The sequence below is a fragment of the Acomys minous genome (assembly GCF_964271855.1).
Source record: "Acomys minous genome assembly, chromosome: 8".
NCBI classification, from domain to species: Eukaryota; Metazoa; Chordata; class Mammalia; order Rodentia; family Muridae; genus Acomys; species Acomys minous.
In genome coordinates, this window is record NC_140489.1 from 96845060 (window position 1) to 96866153 (window position 21094).

Here is a 21094-nt window from a genome sequence, read left to right on the forward strand (position 1 = left end):
TGGCTGGCAGCAAGCTCCAAACCATACTCGCTGGCTGCAAAAGTCTCTTTTACAGCTTTCTCGCTTGTGTCCCAGTGTTCCTTGGGCCAGCTCCTCGTGAGACAAAGAATAGGTTATTGGAAGCATAAATCTCAGCATTTTACATGCTGTATTAGTCTTCCAAAGCAACTGGGCCTGAGCTGACAAAGCAAAGAGCTTAAACAACAGAAATTAATTTTAGGTGCTGTTGGGACTGGTGCTGCTGTCTTGCAGTCAATTGCTTTCTACAGCCATGCACAGCTGTTCTCTCCGTGACCTCACGTGCCCTTCCTCACTATCATTTCCTGTTTTCTCTCTTTATACATTTACTTGTTTTTGTTGTATGTGCATTGGTGTTTTGTCTGCAGGTATGTCTGTATGAGGGTCCCAGACGCCTACAACCGGAATTACAAACAATTGTGAGCTGCCAATGTAGCTGCTGGGATTTGAACCCAGGTCCTCTGGAAGTCAGTGTTCATGATCATTGCGCCATCTCTCCAGCCCCTTGTCACCTCTTCTTAATAACACCAGTCCTTTGGGTCCTTGGCCCCACCCTATGACCTCCTTTGAATTCCCTTATAAGGGCCCTCTCCTGGTAAGTTTGTGTCAACTTGACACAAACTAGAGTTATCTGAAAGGAGGGAACATTCATTGGGACAATGCCTCCATTAGATCCAGCTGTAAGGCATTTTCTTAATCTGTGATTGGTGATGACGGTGGGGGGCAGGGAAGAGCCCAGTCCAACTGTGGATAGTGCTGTTCATGGGCTAGTGGTCTTGGGTTCTGTAAGAAAACAGGCTGAGCAAGCCACGAGGAGCAAGCCAGTGAGCAGCACCCCTCCAAGGCCTCTGCATCAGCTCCTGCCTTGTTTGAGTTCCTGCCTTCACTGCTTTTGATGATGAACGGTCATATGGAACTGTGAGTAAAATAAATCTTTTCCCTCACCCCTGCCTCCCCAAGGTTTTGGTCATGGTGTTTCATCACAGCAATGGTGATCCTCACTAAGATAGGCCCCATCTCACACAGTCACTTTGGGGATTAGGGTTTCAGTGTAAGGCTTTTTGGAGGAAATCGTTTAGCTATAGTGCATGCCTGTACTGTTGTGTCACTCTCAGAGAAGGGAAGACTCCTTTACAGGGCTCTGTGGGTCTTTTTTTTTTTTTCTCCAAATTCTCTAATATCATCTAGTAGTCATTTTTCCCTTTCTGTCCCTTATGTTTCAGCTGCAAAAGATGCAGGCTCCTTTGTTTTCTCAGTACACAAGTTTCTTCTGCCTTAAATACGCTGCCTCCCCTCACTCCCTCAGCCTGCATAATGTGTACTTGTTCCTCAAAATTTTAGCTCACGTCACTTGTTAGTAAGTTTTCCTTGTCTTAACTCCAAGTCAAAGCCCTGTCTTAGGTTTTCTCTATCCATGCCTTCCTCCTCCTACAGCACTCAACATCTTGTAATGGAATCGTTCTGTTTAATGCTTCTCTTTCTAACATGGAACAAAAGTACCAACAGAGTAGACATCATATCCCTGTTTGGTCACTGCTGTATGCCTGACACCTAGCACAAAGCATATTCACACAGTGCTTAAAAATCATCACGGGGCCAGGTGTGGTGGTACACGCCTGTAATCCCAGCACTCAGGGAGGCAGAGGCAGGCAGCACCAGCATCACAACCAACAACAACTGTAGGCTCTGTCTTTTTAACAATTAAACTTTATTATACAACCCAACTAGCTTACACAAGAGGAAAAAAAATTTAAAGGGAAAAAAGAGTGAACCTTCTGGTATCTGTTCCACGGGATGGGTCCCTAGGTGTCTCTGGCCTGCGTGCTGGTCCAGCCTGTTCACTGATCCACGTGCGCTCAAGCCCGGTCTGAACCTGCTGTTGCTCTCTCCTCTCCACCTGTCTGTGTCACGTGTGAAGGGCGTCTCCTTCTCCCACTGAGGGTTGATTAGAAAAACAATAGTCCAGGTGGAGTCCCCAGGTCCGCTTTTTAAATTCCAGACCCAGGATGGCTCCACCCAGCCCATCTCAAGGTATCCATGGTGTGTCCAAGGGTAAAGCCCGCCAAGATTGTTTTCACCTGTGACAAAGCTTACAGTCCTTCCCACAAACAACATTTTTCAGATTAAGGGCAGAAGTAGTCATAGTCAATAATTTAAAAGTCCAGTAATTTTCATCCTGCCCAATTTTGGTATTGGTGGTGGTCTGACTAGGAATGGGCCCCTTAGACTCATGTATTTGAATGCTTGGCCCATAGGGAGGGGCACTATTAGAAACGGTGGCCTTTTAGAGTAGGTGTGGCCTTGTTAGAGGAAGTGCGATCTCATATATGCTCAAGCTATGCCAAGTGTGGCACACAGTTCCCTTCCGCTGCCTCTAGGTTCCTCTAGCACCACGTCTGCCTGCATGCCGCCATGCTTCCCACCATGCTGATAATGGACAAAACCTCTAAAACTGTAAGCTAGCCCCAGATTAAATGTTTTCTTTTATAAGAGTTGCCATGGTCACGGTGTCTCCTCACAGCAATGAAACCGTAACTAAGACAGTAATGGCACAGGAAATTCTAGCTGGAATCTATACGGTGGTTGGTAAAGTTCTGTCTCTGTGCATACCGTTCAAAAGTAAAAACTTGTTTTCAAAGATGTCTGAATGCACAGCGGAAATCAGTGTGGAGGTGTGTAAGAAACTGAAAATAGGCTGGGTGTTGTGGTGCACACCTTTAATCCCCGCACTCTGGAGGCAGAGGCAGGCGGATCGCTGTGAGTTCGAGGCCAGCCTGGTCTACAAAGCGAGTCCAGGACAGCCAAGGCTACACAGAGAAACCCTGTCTTGAAAAACCAAAAAAGAAAAAGAAAAAAGAAACTGAAAATAGGATTACCATATAAACCAACTATACCACTCGGGTATATAGCTCCAAAGGACAGAAAGTCAGCACACACACCTCAGGGATCCAGGATCCTTTTTGGTTCTGGGACTCAACCTGTGCACCGTCATCACCAGGCCTCAGAAATCCTTTCCCACCTCTATGTTTACTGCTGTGATACTCATGATAGCCAGGGAATGAAGCTGGCCTGGTTGTCCACCAATAGGCACATGGATAAGGAAAGCATGGTGCATATACACAATGGAATGTATGCAGCCATAATGAAAAGTGACATCAAGACATTTGCACTCACCTGAATGAGTGCAACTGGAAATATGCTTGTGTGTGTTAAGCAAGTCAAGTCAGAAATGTTTTCTCTCCCAGATGTGGAAACTGGACTCATAATTATCTATATTTGTGTATGCGCGTATACACAGTCACACATATATTTGCATATATACATACATAAATGTGTGTTTGTATACACACAAATATAGATATATATGTATATATACATATATGAGCATGTGTAGACATTGAAGACTAAAAGGGATTTATCTTAGGTACTGTTCATTTGCCATGAAGAAACACCAAGACCAAGGCAACTTACAAGGAGTATCTAACTCTGGGCTTGCTTACAGTTTCAGAGTCCATGATCATGGCATACAGGCAGGAATGGCACTGGAGCAGTAGCTGAGAGCTCACACCTGATCTGAAAGTTGCAAGGAGAGAGAGAGAGAGAGACAGACAGACAGACAGACAGACAGACATTGACTGGGCTTCTTGTGGGCTTTTATACCATAAAGCCCACTCCCAGAGAGACACATCTCCAACAAGGCTACCTCTCTTAATCCTTCCTAAACAGTTTGCCAACCAGGAACCAATAATGTTCTCCCAGATGCCTCTTATGCCCTGTTAAAAACAGAATTCGTGGCAGTGGTGTTGTGGGAAACCTGTGTCCTACTCGCCAGCATTCTTATGGCATCTCTTCACTCCCTTGGAATCTTGCCTTAACCACTGAGTGAAGACGTTGGGTTAGCATTCTGGAGGGTGAAAGGCCACACTAAGGGTGATCAAAGATGACTCAAAACAATCACTTGCAACTTACAGACACGAGAACGAGACTCCCTTAGGCCTTCTGGCCCTGTCAGCATTCCAGCTAAAACCAGTCATCCGAGAGAGCCAAGAGATACCATCAGGGAAGCTGGCAGAATGTAGGAGAATTCTGCTGGGTGGGTGGTTACTGAGGAGACTTGATGGACTGTTAGTCCTGATTTCCATGTGACTGATCCATGTCCCCTCTTTATAGAATTTTTTTTTTTCTGAGACAGGGCTTCTCTGTGTAGCCCTGGCTGTCCAGGGTGGCATCCAGAGATCCACCTGCCTCTGCCTCCCAAGTGCTGGGATCAAAGGCATGAGCCACCACTGCCTGGCTCCGTTTCCCCTCTTTTAACAGTGGCTCTGCTTCCTCACAGTCACACTGAGTGTCAATCACCAAACTTTCTAATAACCAGTGTTAGCAGTCACAGACCTAAAGAAGAGGGACGGAACAAAGGATTTTCAATGAGGTCTCAATGTGACTCGGTTCTGATGTGAGGACATCTTCAGGGACTACTTTCTTGCCAAAGCTGGCCACATTTTCTCCCCTGGGAACATAAAGTCCCCAAATCAGAAGCAAGAGGCGTCTTATACTCCCTGGGATGACTGCAGCTTCTACACATGAAATGCAACCCAGGATTTCTGTTGGAGAGAAAGCTTTTTGCAGTGATGCAGGAATGCATCTAAGAATGTGAGATGTCCCTCTACATGTGCATACACTGAACCATCCAACTGCAGCACCAGCCATGGCAACACAGTTGTGGTCCCCCTAAAAAAAAAATGCAAAAGGAAAAAGAAAAAAAAACAAAAACAAAATTCAAATGCTACAACAGGAGGACAGATAACTATGGGTCAAATGGGACACTTCTGTATTCGTGTGGCTAAACTACAAGATGATCATCACTGAGTAGAAGCAAGAGGTTGAAGCTACATAAAGTATACCACTCATGTCTTTTAGCCAGGCGTGGTGACACACACCTTTATCCCAGTACTCAGGAGGCAGAGGCATCTCTGTGAGGCACAGAGGAGTTTGAGGCTAGCTTGGTCTACAGAGTGAGTTCCAGGACAGCCAGGGGCTTACACAGAGAAACCCTGTCTCAGTAACAGAAAGAGATAGGGGGAGTTCAAAATACTATCAGGTATTTAGGATGTGTTCGTGTTAGTAGCTGTCTATGCACAGTGGTACAAATTAACACACTTGGGCGCTGGAGAGATGGCTCAGGGGTCAAGAGAACTGGAGTTCAATTCTCAGCAATTAAATGGCAGCTCACAACTGTAACTCTACTTCCAGGGGATCTGACACCCTCACACAGGAACACGCAGACAAAACACCACTGCACATAAGATAAAAATAAATAAATAATTTTTAAAAAAGAGCAAAATAACACATTTGAGAGAGAGGGTGTCTGGGTAACAGGATTGAGGAGCAGTACCCCAGACCTTTGAACGCACTTCAGTGATTAGAGAAAAGTACGAAAAGTTCAACAACTGCAAAACTGATGACAGAGTCGCCGGATGCTGGCGTCGCATGCCCTTAATCTCAGTACTTGAGAGGCAGAGGAGGTGGATCTCTGTGAGTTCAAGGCCAGTCTGATCTACAAAGTGAGTCCAGGACAGCCAAGTTTACACAGAGAAACTCTGTCTCAAAAAACTAGATGGCAGATAGTACTTTCTGTATTTTATGTTTTAGAATCATAATATTTAAAAATATATTAAGTTCTCCCTTTTCTTCTTTAGACCAAATTTCTGTTCTTTCTTTCTTTCTTTCTTTTTTTTTTTTGTAATGACATAGAGTGTCTTTATGTAGCCCAGGCTGGAACCCCTTATGTAGGTCAAATTTGGTTTGAATTTGTGGTATCTTTGATTTGCCTTCCAAATACTGGGATTACAGGTGTGGGTTACCACAATCAACAGACAGTACAGTTTTGTTTGTTTTGTTTTGTTGGTTTTCCAAGACAGGGTTTCTCTTTGTAGCCTTGGTTGTCCTAGACTCACTTTATAGACTAGGCTGGCCTCAAACTCACAGAGATCCGCTTGCCTCCTGCCTCCCAAGTGCTGGGATTAAAGGCGTGCGCCACCATGCCCAGCTGGACGATACAGGTTTAAACTGGGGAGCATGATGGTTGTCAGGAGCTCTTGTTAAAGGTCTGTATTCCAATTGTGTAGCTAGGTTAGGGCCTCAGATTCTGCATTCCCAAAGCTTCTAGGACATGCAGAAGTAGCTTGCCTTTGGACCACACTCGGCCTAGGGGCCCACTGAGTCCCTTCCAGCTAAATGGTTCTAGGTGTGTTCTTGAGTCCTGCAGATACCCTGAAGTCAAGGCTTGTATAGAAGATAGTGTTAGGAGGGAAGGAAGCAGGAGAAGGGCCAGGGCCTGTGCGAACCCCAGGGCTCCAGACACCATCTCCAGAGCCCGTCTCCTTCATAGACACAGGACTAGCTCTCCTCTGCTTCTGGCCCCTTCGCTTGTAACCCAGGAAGAGGACATGCATGCATACATGCACAGAGGAATATTGGGAATACTTAAGTGGCCAGCAAATATTTAAGTGGTCAAAACATGCAGGTTAGAAGGCTGGAAATTCAGTGTGCTTTGCAGTTTTGATTCCAGATCTACAGAGCAACAGGCTACACCCTGAGGCAGACACTCTGTGTTACAGTCTTGGGCTAGTATCCTTTTCTTTGTAGGGGAACCTCAGTGGTTCTGATGAAGGCCTTCAACTAGTTGGACCAAGCCCACCTACAACTTTGAGTGTAATCTACTCCAAGACTACAGCTTTTGGTGTTAATCGTGTTTTTTAAGAAAAAAAAATGCTCTTGAGCCATGGTGACACACTTGGGAGGCAAAGGCAAGAGGATCTCTGTTAATTCAAGACCAGCTTGATCTAGGACAGCCAGGGCTCTTGTTACACAGGGAAACACTGTCCTGAAAAACCTTAAAAAATAAAAAAAAATTTAAAAAGGAAGGAAAAAAAAAAAGAAAAGAAAAGGCCCTCACATTTAGATGAGTGTATTATGGGACATCTGAGCATTGTAGTCTAGCCAAGTGATCCTATAAAAACAGCCATCACGGTTCCTAGTAGAAGCCCTGGGATGCCAAGGACGGTGAGCCTTGATTAGCGATTAGCAGTGTCTCGGGATCTGCCGCAGGAACTGCACCTGTGAGACGCCGGCAGGGGCTTCTCATGCATGAAGTGTCCCAAGGAGAACACTTTCCTTGCACCTGAGGATCACCCTATCCTTTGCCTCTGCCCTGCCATAAGTCACACCTACGGAGTCTTATCACTCATATCACTGGATTACTGATCAGGGGCAATCTTGGAGACGCCTGCTTATCTTCAACGGCTCTGATCTGGACTTGGCCAACCTTCAGTCCCAGAACCGCCTGTCTCTGAGCCCATACGCCACAGCTCGCATCCAGCCGCCTACACAGCACCCAAATCCGCTGTGCCGTATCCTGCCTCTCACGGACTCCTCTTCACCTGGCCAGGCTCACTTCCGTGACACCCATGTCTCAGATGTTCTGTTACCCAGCGCTGTGGAACGAGCCACCCCAAAAACCCTGTGACTTACGACAACAACAGCTCATCACTTCTCCTATCTCTGTGGGGCTGTTGAGTCAGGCAGTTCTTCTGGTTCCCAGGGGTTGGCCAGGAGTTTAGGGTGGAAATTTCTAGTGGCTCCACCCACACAGGTGCCAGCAAGCACCAGCTGTTAGCTCAGCCGCAGCTGATGGCCAAGGTCATAGTTCTCTTCCATCTGGGCTTCTATGTGAGATTGGCTGATTATCTTCAGGGAACGATGGGTGGGTTCCAGGAAAAAAAAAAAAGATTGCTAAAGAGCAAGGACATACCAAGCTGTGGCTTGCACCAATCCTGTTGCTATACCACTGAGGTCAGCTAATGCCGTGGCCAAGCTCAGAATCATCACAGGAGGGGGACTACACCAAGAGACTACCACTGGAGGGTGGAGTGCACTGGAGATTGCCAAAGTGCATTTGTCATTTGTTCCAGTCTTCTGGGACCTTTGTATGGCCCTCCCTTGTACTTACCCATCCAGCTTAAGGGAGCGAGTTTGGTTGCAAGGATCGTCCTGACCTGGAGCTCCTTTGAGAGGAAACACCATCTCTCTCTCCATCCTCCCTCTATCCTAGTCCTAACCACACGGTGCTAGAAGGGCTCATGATGGAACAGGGGGAGCCACGGTCACCACCTATTTCCTGTTTGCCAAACTCAAGTCCCCACACTACTTCAGTTAGACTTTGGAAGTTGATTAGACACGTACCCTGTCCCACACCCCTTAGTGTGGCAGCCAGGCCCTGTGTATAGATTTCTGGCAGATAGGAAGCATCGAATATTCACCGGTGGAATGAATAAATACGTGAGTGAGACTCGGACTCACAATGATCCAACTGCCTCTGCCCACTGGGGTGCCAGGGTTATAATGGGTTCCACTATGGTCTGGTTTTTGACATACAGCTTCTGTTTTAGACATACGCTGTGATCAAGCTGAGCAAAACCACACCTAGGGAGCAAGTCCATCAAAGTTGTCTTTAGGAGGCTTCTCTGTCCTCTCTTTTTGACTGGTCTCTATGAACAGTTTCCCTTGTGTGTCTGGGGCAGAAAAGGATAAGGCGCACCCCACGAATGTGTTCTCTGCTTCCTGGACTTCAGGATCCTGAGCAGCGCCTCCTAATACAGGCTCAGTCTGGCTCTATAAATAGTCACAGGCGCATGTGCAGTGGTAACACACCGGAGTGTGGCAATCCACTGTGAGCTCAGCTCTTCCCTATTGCAAACTTCTGACTTCATCAGAGAACAGCAGAAATGAATCATCCTTGTGTAGAGGATCCAATTACATCATTTACTTTTTAAGAACGAGAGAGAGAGAGAGAGAGAGAGAGAGAGAGAGAGAGAGAGAGAGAGAAACGAGAACTTGGTGTTCTGTTCTGTGTTCCTCTCTGAAACACACCCTGCTATGGGCACCATGTCAGCTGTCAGCTATGGGAACAACTTCTCCTTACCTCTTCCACTTCTGTCCTTAGAAGAAGGCCTGACCTAGTGGTTATCCAGTACCAAATGGTCAACCCTGAAAACACAAACACAAGTAACAAGTAACCTGATCAAGTTATATTTAGGAATATATATGTATATACATATATACATGGAATAAAACTAATGAAAAAAGAAGCCATGAATTTTAAAGAGAACAAGGGTGGAGGGGGGCAAATGGGAGGATTAGGAGGGAAAGGAAAGGGAAGGGAGAAATGATGCAATTGTAGTATAATATCAATGTAACGCATAACAGCTGGGTAGTGGTGGTGCACACCTTTAATCCCAGCATTTAGAAGGCAGAGGCAGGTGGATCTCTTGAGTTTGAGGCCAGTGTGGTCTACAGAATGAGTTCCAGGACAGCCAGGGCTACACAGAGAAACCCTGTCTTGAAAAACCAAAGAAAGAAAGAAAAGAAAAGAAAAAAGTCTGGGATAATAAAAATAAATAAAAGGATCTTTTTTTTTTGTTTTTTCTTATAAAGGATCCTTTGTTGTTACTTTTAAGCTATTATTATTATTATTATTATTATTATTATTATTATTATTATTGATATCAGCTCAGGACACCCCAAGACCAAGTTCTCAGCATAAAAGAGATTTATTTGCTCCAGAGGGACAAAGGGCAGGGAATGAGAGACAAAGACAGGAGATAAGAGAATGAGTGAGAGGGGGAGGGGAACAAGGGAGGGGGAGGGGAGCAAAGGAGAGGGGAGGGGAACAAGGGAGGGGGGAGGGGAACAAGGGAGGGGGAGGGGAGCAAAGGAGGGGAACAAGGAAGGGGGAGGGGAACGAGGGAAGGGGAGGGAAACAAGTGAGGGGGGAGGGGAACAAGGGAGGGGGGAGGGGAACAAGGGAGGGGGAGGGGAGCAAGGGAGGGGGAGGGGAACAAGGGAGGGGGGAGGGGAACAAGGGAGGGGGGAGGGGAACAAGGGAGGGGGGAGGGGAACAAGGGAGGGGGGAGGGGAACAAGGGAGGGGGAGGGGAGCAAGGGAGGGGGAGGGGAACAAGGGAGGGGGGAGGGGAACAAGGGAGGGGGGAGGGGAACAAGGGAGGGGAACAAGGAAGGGGGAGGGGAACGAGGGAAGGGGAGGGAAACAAGGGAGAGGGGAGGGGAACAAGAGAGGGGAGGAGAACAGGGGAGGGGGAGGGGGAGGGGAGCAAGGGAGAGGGGAGGGAACAAGGGAGAGGGGAGGGGAACAGGGGAGGGGGAGGGGAGAAGGGCTATTTGTCCTGGAGAGGGGGACAGAGGACTACCTCTGGATAGAGAGGTTTAGAAAGGTAAAAGGTCAGAGCCTTTGTTAGGATGAGGTGTTTAATTCTGACTGGACATGTTATTTAGAGGAGCCTAAGGGGGCTTTTGACTGTGAGACTCTAATACTTTGATAGCTGGCCTCAGGGGGAAGTGGCCAAATAAGGGAACAGAGCTTGGTGGCCAGCTTTAGGAATGTAATCTAACAGTTTTTAGCAAGGTGGAGAGAATGGGGCGGAAGGACAAGGCCTGCTGGAGCCATGTCCACCATGGTGGCCATGCTCTGGCACGCTCAGGCTAACTAGAGTCTCTTCAGTTACTACAGTTATTATGGGCAGTGGGACACGCTGTTGTGAATATGGTCATAGACAGTTTTATACAGTCAGTTCTCTCCTTCTACCTTCCTGGGTTTCCATGATTGGCCAAACTCCGGTCCTCAGGCTGTGTAGTGCTCAGCCATCTCACCAGCCCTTGTTTTTGTTTCAATAAAAGGACTATTATTTTTAGCAGGCCAGCTCCTTCATGGTCCTTGTATATATGCATTTCTTATTTATTAATTTTATTAATTTATTCATATTACATCTCAATGGGCAAATATGCATTTCATGCAGTTCAGGATCTAAATTAGCTTTGTTGAAAGTAGCCTGGACTATCTATGCTTCTATTGAATAGCACCTGGCTTTTTTTGTTGTTGTTGTTTTTTGTTTTTGTTTTTGTTTTTCGAGACAGGATTTCTCTGTGTAGTCCTGGCTGTCCTGGACTTGCTTTGTAGACCAGGCTGGCCTGGAATTTATAGACATCCGCCTTCCTCTGCTTCCCAAGTGCTGGGATTAAAGGATGTGCCACCACTGCCCGGCTGCACCTGGCTTATTTTTAAATTCTGGGTTTCTAGTCTGGCTGTGGAGGTGTACATCTTTAACCCCAGCATTTGGGAGGCAGAGGCAGTCTCTTGAGTTGGAGGCCAGCCTGATCTACAGAGTGAGTTCTAGGACACCTAGGGCTATAAAGAGAATCCTTGGACCCAAAAAAACAAGTAACAAACCAAAAATACAAACAAATGTACATACATACATACATATATACATACATACATACATATACACATATATACAAACCTACATACATATATATTCTGGGATTCTATACTCTAGTTATATCACACTCCCGAGTCCCCCATAAGCAGTGCCACTACTACTGTCTCATTCACAGCTATGCTCTGTCAGGACTCTTGTGGAGATATGAGATTCCTGTATCTTTCTTCTTTTCTGTGACAAGGTTTCTCTGTGTAGCCCTGCCTACTCCAGAACTCCCTTTGTAGAGCAGGCTGGCCTCGAACTCACAGACATCTTTCTGCCTCTGTCTCCCAAGCACTGGGATTAAAGGCATGTGCCACCACGCTGAGCTCTGTATCTTAATTTTTATGGCTTTTTTTTTTTTAAACAAGTGGTAAAACTTACAAAGACCTACAAAGAATGACTTGTTCCAGCTACAGACCTAGGAAGTGGAAGTGCTCAAGGCTTTTGGCATGAGACTTCTTTTATGGTACACATTGAATCACTGTAGCTTTGGCTGAGTTACTAAATGTGTGTATGCCATTGCAGCTAACGGCAGGGAACCTACAAGCATCTGCCGGGTGGATTTCATCATGACGGAACTCCTGTAATGGCAAGTCCCATGACCTTTCCTTTCTGCCCTCTCAGACAGTCCTCAGAGGCAAAGCTCAGACACTGCTCTCATCAGGCAAGCCTCACCCTTGGGAAAAGCACGGTTTTTCTGCCTAGGACAGCTTCCTTTCCTACCCAACAGCTGTGGTTGGAAACCTTCTCTGTACACAATCTACACAGCAAATGTTTCAGATATTTGTAGGGGGGTTTTAATCCAGCAACTCGGCTACTCTGGCTGGAATATGGACATGCCCTTAGCACACACCTTTAATCCCAAACAGTGAAGGCAAAGTTTGTAGAAGGAAGCAGCAAGCAGCGAGGTTGGAGTTTGTTCCTGAGTTCAGGGCAGGTCAGCAGACACAGCTGAAGTCAGAGAGTGAGAAGGAGCCGGAAGATTAGAACGGATTGCTAGAATTTGTTTTGTCTTTTTGAGACAGGGTTTCTCTGTGTAGCCCTGGCTGTCCTGGACTTGCTTTGCAGACCAGGTTGGCCTCGAACTCATGGAGATCCACCTGCCTCTGCCTCCCAAGTGCTGGGACTAAAGGCCTGTGTGCCTGGCATAATACGTGTAAATGAGCTCTCTTACATGTTCTTCTGTCTAAGTCTTCAGATGCCACTTTTATTTTATAGTCACAACATATCTCCATTTGGTTACTACATTTTTGTTGAAAACAATCTGTTTTTAGATCTCACAAAATTACCAGTTGAAAAATAGATTCACCTCTCTAGTGATTTACAAACACACTTAAATCTAATATCAGGATTTTTTTTCCATGTTCCTTTTGTTTCTTTTTCTTTTCTTTTCTTTTTTTTTTTCAACTAACATTGGCTTTCTTTTAAAAACAAAATAGGCCAGGTGTGGTAGCGCACACCTTTAAGCCCAGCACTTGGGAGCCAGAGGCTGGTGGATCACTGTGAGTTCGAGGCCAGCCTGGTCTACAAAGTGAGTCTAGGACAGCCAAGGCTACACAGAGAAACCCTGTCTCAAAAAAACAAGCAAACAAACAAAACAAAAAATAACAAAAAATATCCACTTTAAAACCCTTTTTTTTTTCATTTTATTTTTATTGTGCATTGATGTTTTGCCCACATGTATGTCTGTGTGAAAATGCTGAATGCCCTGAAACTGGAATTACTACAGTTGTGAGATGCCATGTGGGTGCTGGGAATTGAACCCTAGTCTTTTGGAAGTGCTAGTGCTCTTCCTCACAAAGCCATCTTTTCAGGCCTAAAAAAAACCCCACGTGGGGTGGAAATACACACACACACACACACACACACACACACACACACACACACACGAGCACCAGTGGAAGTTAGGAGACTTCTTTTGGGAGCTGGCTCTCCCCTTCCCCCACGTGAGTCCCAGGAATTAAACTCCAGTTCTCAGTATTGGCCACTGAGCCATCTCACTGCCCTCTCCCTAGCCCTTGACAGAAAGAGTCATGTGTCCTAGACTGGCCATGCCTTGGCTACTTGCTCTGTAGCCTCCCCTCAGCAGTCCTGGAATTACGGCCATGCACCACCATGCCCAGGCTATTTGGTTATGGGGCTGCAACTCAGGCTCCTGCGAGGCTAGGCAAGCCTCCAGCAACTGTTTTCCTCAGCCCCTCAAATATCAGTCTTGATTTTTTTTTTTTTTTTTAGTTAAAATTAAACACAACTTAGTTCCTCCATGGTGTGAAGGACATTTCAAGTACCTGTAGCCACATGTGGTTGGTGGCTACAGCACAGTTTTGGAGCAGGTTCCCCTTCTCCCACTGCCCTTTATCTCTCCTCCTGACTCTGAGTTAGACAGGGAGAGAGGTCAGACCAAAGGTCATTGTCGAGGTTCCCAAGTTTAATAGTCAGCCCACACTGGTTCTCTGAGGAGTTCACTGCTCTCTTTTGAAAACACAAGTCAAACCAGGTCTCAAGAAGGGACAGAGAATTATACAGCAGCTGCTATTGCTCCTAACTAAAGAGCCAGCCCCATATTCATTCATTCTGTCTGTCTGTCTGTCTGTCTGTCAGTCTGTCTGTCTGTCTGTCTGTCTGTCTGTCTGTCTGTCTCTGTTGTTTCTCTTTTTGTCTCTCTGTCTCTATCTCTCTGTCTGTCTCTCTCTCTCACACACACACTAAATGTAAAAAAAAAAAGAAAAAGATTCTCCCAAATCCTCTTGTGATATTTTTGTTTTGTTTTTCGAGACAAGGTTTCTCTGTGTAGCCTTGGCTGTCCTAGACTCACTTTGTAGACCAGGCTGGCCTCAAACTCACATTGATCCACCTGCCTCTGCCTCCTGAGTGCTGGGATTAGAGGCATGTGCTACCATGCCTGACAGTTTTTTTGAGAGTTTCATAGCTGTAAAAAAAAATTTAAATAAAAACATTCATAAATGCCAGTTTTAAGGTTTTTGGTTTTCATAATTTGTTTTTAAAGAAAAAAGTTATAAGCCGGGCAGTGGTGGCGCACACCTTTAATCCCAGAACTTGGGAGGCAGAGACAGGTGGATCGCTGTGAGTTCGAGGCTAGCCTGGTCTACAAAGCGAGTCCAGGACAGCCAAAGCTATACAGAGAAACCCTGAAGCGGGAAAAGAAAGAAAAAAAGAAAGAAAGAAAGAAAAGAAAAGAAAAGAAAAAAGTTACAAAGAGTGCCACAAGGTGGCACTAAAATCTAGTGAAAATTCCAGTCTCTGGTCTGGTCTAGTGGGGTGTGTTTACAGAAGCCCCTCTTTGGAGGGGGCAAACGACTACAATTATAATAGCAAACCCCACAAACGAACAAAGGGCACATAAATTAAGTTGCAGACTAGAAATGGATTAGTCCCCTTCTATTTGAAAGATAATGTCTGCTCTCACACTGGTATGGAATGTTATCCGCCAAAGGGAATCTATACACGAATAACATTTTGAAAATGATTTCTCTTGTAGAAGATGTAAATCTAGCCATTACCTTGAAAAGAAAATGAAATTTGAAGGGTGGGAGTTGGGACGGGGCGATTATAAAACCCATCACCTAGTTTGGAAAAGTTGGTCCTATAAGCATTGAGACCACTCCTTGCAGGGAGCAAAGTGCAGTGGGCGGGAAATCGCATCATGAGGAAGCAGCTGCAGAATGAGAGCTTCCCTCTTCTTTACTTTGGTGGCATAATTTGCCCACTTTGTATTTTTAGCAATTATTTCAATATAGAGATTTGAGCTTGGAACTCGTGTACTAGGTGTGGAAATCAGGAAGGAGCGGACTTAATCCTGCTTCCTGATTCTTTGTATTTAAGTCCTTTAAAGAACCACATGGTACAAAGCTCTGTTTTATATCTTCTTACTATTTGAAGTTTAAGGCCATAGCCAAGATTCCAAAGCTATATTAAGACCAAGGAAAGCAATGCTAACAAATACAGCCATAAAAAGTTTTGACTAAAAGGAGAAAAGTACATGTTGATAGGATTTTCCCCCTAATAGACACGCATGTGTTTGTATGTATATGTGTATGCGTTTGTGTGTATGTGTGTATGCACTCACACTCACCAATGACAAACCTAAACCAATGACAAACCAGCTCCTTAGGCCTGGAAAACTAAAGCAGAGAAAAACAAAAGGCTGGGCCCTGTAAGTGGAGGTGATCAGGGTGAAGGAAACCCAGCTCTTCTGGTCTTTGAATAAGTTGTTCCCTCAGGGATGGGCTCCAGGGGTTAGTGGCACTGATGGAACATTTGGCTTGATCATATCTGTACAGCTACCTAGAAACCGTAACACTGGGATGACATGGGATGACTATATGGGTTTGGTCAGATCATAGCTGAGAAGTAAGAACTAAAAAGTTCCATTCTGAGAAAGTGGGTTAGCTCTCCAATATCATTTACCTCTCCCCCTTTCTCTCTCAGTCTCACTTTGCTGCCAAGATTGACCTTCAACCCTACCTAGACCCCAAGCCTCCTGCGTGGCTGGGACTACCAGTGGGCAGGCCTACCACTGCCCCGGCCACTTACAGATTCTTGCAAGGGCCAGGCATAGTGCTAGGTCTTCAACATGCTGAGATGAGAGGAAAGCCTGGCCCTCAGGCAACTCACAGCATGGGTGACAAAGAAATGGGCAATAACCTGTCCATGACATGGTGGGTCATTTCCTCTTACCCTAGATCTAGCTTTCTTAGCTGGTACCCTTAGCCTAGCTTTCCGTGAGGGACCCCAGTTGCAGTTTCAGCTATCTTTCAGGTGCTTTAAGTCATTCACTTTCCTTTTTGCTTTGTCCCTCTTTTTTTGGTTGGGGGGGGGGGAGGGAGGGCCTTCTTTGACTCCTCTTACTGCTTTCTGTCCCTTCTTACAACGGACTGACTTACATCCTTTAAGATAGGAGGTGGGGCCATCTCCTGCAGGATGGGGTTAATACATGAGCTAAGGCCTGGTGTGTGTCAAGATGCTCTCTCTATCCACTGCACAGTAACCGTGTGCTCACCTGCAGGTCCCCTGCGAGGCTGCATCCCTACTTTCCCCAGCTTCAAGCTTTTCATCTGCTCGGTGAGAGTTGTTGCGGGGCACGCATAGGTTTTCTCGCACAGTCTACTTCACGTAGTTCTCTGGCTTCAGGACCTAGAATCAGATGTAATGTCGTAGTGCTGGGTGGAGGCTGCCTTCCCACGCCTGGCCCACACCTCTCTTTCCTTTGTCCTAGGGCTGTGCTTCTCCTAGATTCTTCTCCTCATCACCTTCACCCGGGAAACCCAAGTGCAGGCCCTGAGGAGAAGAGCCCGGAGGGGACTCACCCAGTCCCACCCAATTTACTGTCAACCTCTCGCTGTGAAAAGGGTGCCTCTGGGCGAGTACCAGGGTGCGGCCCAAAGCAGAACAGGGGTCCGTCACTTCAATAAAGGAAGGGGGGGAAAAAAAAAGAAAGGAAAGGAGGACAAAAAACCCCAAGAAAACAAAACAGAAAGAAACCCTTGGCTAGGAAACAAAAGTGTGCATGGGTGTCTGTTTATGTAAAAACAAAACCACGTTATAGGTGCCGCCCCTCCCCCGTGGGTTTGATCACCCGCGCAGAGTTCACTCGGAAGCTAGGTAAATCTGAAACCGTGGGAGTAGCCAACGCCCCCACAAAAGTGCAGCTCGTCTCGGAATTGCCCGCCCAGACCCGGAGTGCTCCAGGCTGCCAGCTCCACCGCGTCGTTCTCGGAGAGGCTGCGACGAAGGCGGGGACCTGGCGGCCACACAACCCCACGGGGCGGGCCGCCGCGCAGACTCCACAGTCACCGCCTCTCCCAGCCCGGCGGACAGGGCCGTCAATCACGCTCACACAGGCCCTCCTTCGGACTGCGGCGGGCGGCCAATCGGAGCCAAGCTCCGCAGCGATGAGCTCAGCCCGATGGCTTTCCATTGGATGGCTATATTAAGAAAGTGGCCGGACTCTTTAAATAGCGGGCGCTAGGGCCGCAGCCCGCATCTGCCACCGCAGTCTGTCGGTCGTCATCTGCGCCTCTCTTCCCTAGGTTTGGAGAGAACCCTGCCCAGGAAAGAAGCTAGGCCGAGTCCGCAGCACCAGCCGTCGCCTCGCACAAAGCAACGCTGCTCAGGGACAGCCAAGGACCGCAGCACCTCCCGGTAGTAACGCGGCCACACGGTCCGTGCGCCTTATGCCCCCGCGCCCCTGCCGCGGCAGTCGGAGCGCCCCGAGAGAACCCACCGCCGCGGGGTCCCGGTGCAGTTGGCGAGCCTAGCCCGCAGCGCGCGGCCGCGGGAGAGCGAGGAGCTTCAAGCAGGGAGCGGGACGGCGGCGAGGCGCTCGCGGGCCCCTCCTGCTGCCCGCGCCCGGCTAGCTCATGGCGGCCATCCGCAAGAAGCTGGTGGTGGTGGGCGACGGCGCGTGTGGTAAGACATGCCTGCTGATCGTGTTCAGTAAGGATGAGTTCCCCGAGGTGTACGTGCCCACCGTGTTCGAGAACTATGTGGCGGACATAGAAGTGGACGGCAAGCAGGTGGAGCTGGCGCTGTGGGACACGGCGGGCCAGGAGGACTACGATCGCTTGCGGCCGCTCTCCTACCCGGACACCGACGTCATCCTTATGTGCTTCTCCGTGGACAGCCCGGACTCTCTGGAGAACATTCCCGAGAAGTGGGTGCCCGAGGTAAAGCACTTCTGCCCCAATGTGCCCATCATCCTGGTGGCCAACAAAAAAGACCTGCGCAGCGATGAGCATGTCCGAACGGAGCTGGCCCGCATGAAGCAGGAGCCAGTGCGCACGGATGACGGCCGCGCCATGGCGGTGCGCATCCAAGCCTATGACTACCTCGAGTGCTCGGCCAAGACCAAGGAGGGCGTGCGCGAGGTCTTCGAGACGGCTACGCGCGCCGCGCTGCAGAAGCGCTATGGCTCCCAGAATGGCTGCATCAACTGCTGCAAGGTGCTATGAGGGCCGCGCCCTGCCTCCCGCCCCTGCCAGCGTGGCTCCCCCCTCCTTGGCCTGGTCGCCCACGAGCCGGGAGAAAGGGAGACCCACGCCCCCAAGAACACCACCAGACTGCCTGACATCTGCTGGTGGCTCTGGCTGGTCACGCTGGGAATTAGCATGGGCACCGAGCTCCCTCTTCCCAGTGTCTGTGTGTGTCCAGCTGTGTGGCACAGGCCTGGGAACCCTGCGGAGTGCCAAGGGGTTCCTGAGCATCCTTTTCTAAAGAGCCAGGCCTCAAAGTGTGGTTGTGTGTATGTACGACTCCCTACACCCCCACCCTACTCCAACCCCACCCCCGCCTCTGGTTCCCCAGAGGCATGCATAGTGGTCGCACCCCACCAGATGTTCGATGGCTCGTAACCAGCGAGCCACTACTGTCCCTCCATGTATGTAACATAGACCCCTGGAATCACGGGAGGGGAGGGCTGGGGATGATGGGGGATGTTACATAAATACAGATTTTATTTTCGGAGGCAGAATGGTATTGTTTAGTGGTGGTGAGTGGTGTGACTAGGGGCCCAAGAGCAACTCCGTTCCCAGTCTGGGTCAGCCGCCGGGTCGCCCATTGGAGCATGAACTGGCTTGGCCATTTTTTCACACCCTGGGGAAGACATTTGCAACTGACTTGGGGTTGAGAGGAAGCAGCTCCCAGACACAGAGTCTCCTGGGCCAGCAGCCCCCCAGACGAACCTCCTTTCCAGCCACCCACGGAGGATCCACGGTGTGCTGCGGAGCCACTTTTGCCATAAGCGAACTTTGTGCCTGTCCTACAAGTGAGCATTGTTCAGTCCAAGAAACTGTTGTTACTGAATTTATTTAAAGGCTGAAGCTTTTTTTGTTGTCGATGATGAAAGAATTCTTTGCACAGTTGTCTCATTGTTTGACACTCTGTGTGCTTGTCATTTGCATAAGACAGCATTCTGACCACACTTGTATGCTGTAACCTCCATCCACTTCTGATGTTCAAAACAAAACAAAACTATGACTTTAAAATAAGGAGTTTTAAAAAAGCCTAATTTCTGCTTCGTTTCCTTGAGAAAAGTGTCAACACTGTTTTGTGAATTATTATTATTTTTTATTTTGTGAAGCTTACGCACACTGTTTTTGATAAAAGGAAGGCAACACATATTGGGGTCTATTTAAACCTCTCCTGCCACAAGACACTCTCTTCATCTGTGTGAGAATTCCTGAACATTCTATGTGCAGGGCAGAGGAAAGCCACCCTCCTGACTCCCTCTCCCCTTCCCAGCCCAGTGGTACTTCTACTAAATTGTCTTGTTTTGTTTTTGTTTTATTTTTTTTTTAAATAAACTGACAAAATGACAAAGTGGTGAGCTTATGATGTTTACATAAAAGTTCTATAAGCTGTGTATACAGTTTTTTATGTAAAATATTAAAAGACTATGCTGATGATGTTTATAAATGGCTCCTGTGACTTAATAGTGTCATTGAATGAAAATACCTGAATTTGGGGAAAGGGAGGAATTCTCATAGGGAATATCTCTCCTATATATTCTCATAGAGAATATATCTCCTATATAATAAGGGTAGTCAGTGAGCCTGGTGCCATTCAGGGGATTGGGTGACCCAGAGAGGCCAAGTTGTTCCTGTCAGATTTCCCTGCGGTGGATAAGCCAGTCACTCAAACACCCAGAGTGACTGACTATTGTGATGTAGTCCCATTTCGCTGAGTCTGCAGGTCCTGGTTTGACTTCATCTGTAGGCCTTAAAAAGGTGTCTGACATTTATTGTGGGCCATTGCTTCTCATGCTTTGAAAATGAGAAAGGTGGTCATGTATGAATGCTAAACGTAGATGACTTTTTAAAGAAAATGTTTTTAGGGGGTGGTTAGTCAGGTGGACCAGAGTGGGAACTTAAAGAGATGGGGAACAGCCTGGCTGTGGTGGTAGGTGGATCTCTGATTTTGAGGCCAGCCTGGTCTGCGGAGTGAGTGTCAGGACTACACAGAGAAACCCTGTCTAAAAAAGTGTGTGTGTTTGTGTGTGTGTGTGTGTGTGAGAGAGGGAGAGAGAAAATATAGATGATGTCTGTCCGTCTCCCCACCCCCACCCCCCCAGACTAAGCTGGTATCTCTGGGGAAGGGAATATGTGTGTCTGGAACTCTTCGAGTGGGAGCCCCGGGAGGGAGTTGAAACAAGGAGCTGGTTCTTTTATGACAGAACTTTTGCCTGAATGTTTCCAGAAGGAACCCATAATGTCTTATTCCAAGGAGCAGGAATGGTGCGCAGACAGCAGGCTGGGTTCTTGTGTGGTAGTTACTCAGAGCTGGAGCAGCCGCCGGTGTTTGAGACAGGCTTCCTTCTTCTCCAGCTAGACAGGCTGGCTTGCTCTTCGGAGACCACATTAAAACCCTCCTCTAGACAGGAGGGCTGAAATCTGCCAGCTCAGAGAAGCTTCCAGGGAAGAGCGCCAACCTCTCCCCTCTGCTGCAGGGTGATGTTTTTGTTATTGGAAGCAGTGCTTTCTGGGTTCTTGGTTCTGGGTTGCCACCCTCTCCAATCCCCCCCCCCACCACCCCTGCCCCCTCCACCCTGGGTCCAGGCTGGGGAGGTCCGTTTTGAAGTTGCTTGCTTCAAAGCTGAGGCTTCTGTTTCCTGTCTTCCCTCAGACTCTGAAGCACTTTTGTGAGCTCAGAAAAACCTGTCTGTGGTGACCTTTCACCCATTTAAACATTCAGGAACAAGGCCTCTAGGGCTGTAGGGCCCATTGG

General features: G+C 47.7%; 1 protein-coding gene and 1 long non-coding RNA gene across 2 annotated transcripts; one reads left to right on the forward strand and one right to left on the reverse strand.

Moving 5' to 3' along the window:
• Positions 1 to 1748: 1748 nt before the first annotated feature.
• Positions 1749 to 16771, reverse strand: LOC311603770. The gene is made up of 3 exons (XR_014781255.1): positions 16374 to 16771; positions 8999 to 9063; positions 1749 to 1953 (listed from the first exon to the last, which is right to left on the reverse strand). It is a non-coding gene; the product is annotated as an uncharacterized lncRNA (long non-coding RNA).
• Positions 16772 to 17335: 564 nt separating this feature from the next.
• Positions 17336 to 19690, forward strand: RHOB (ras homolog family member B). The gene has a single exon (XM_084792922.1). The coding sequence runs from the start codon at positions 17734 to 17736 to the stop codon at positions 18322 to 18324; it is 591 nt and encodes a 196-aa protein (XP_084649048.1). The 5' UTR covers positions 17336 to 17733; the 3' UTR covers positions 18325 to 19690.
• Positions 19691 to 21094: the final 1404 nt, after the last annotated feature.

Bases quoted from the DNA above. Each gene is read 5' to 3' on its own strand.
- RHOB (XM_084792922.1), top strand. From the start codon at position 17,734: ATGGCGGCCATCCGCAAGAAGCTGGTGGTGGTGGGCGACGGCGCGTGT.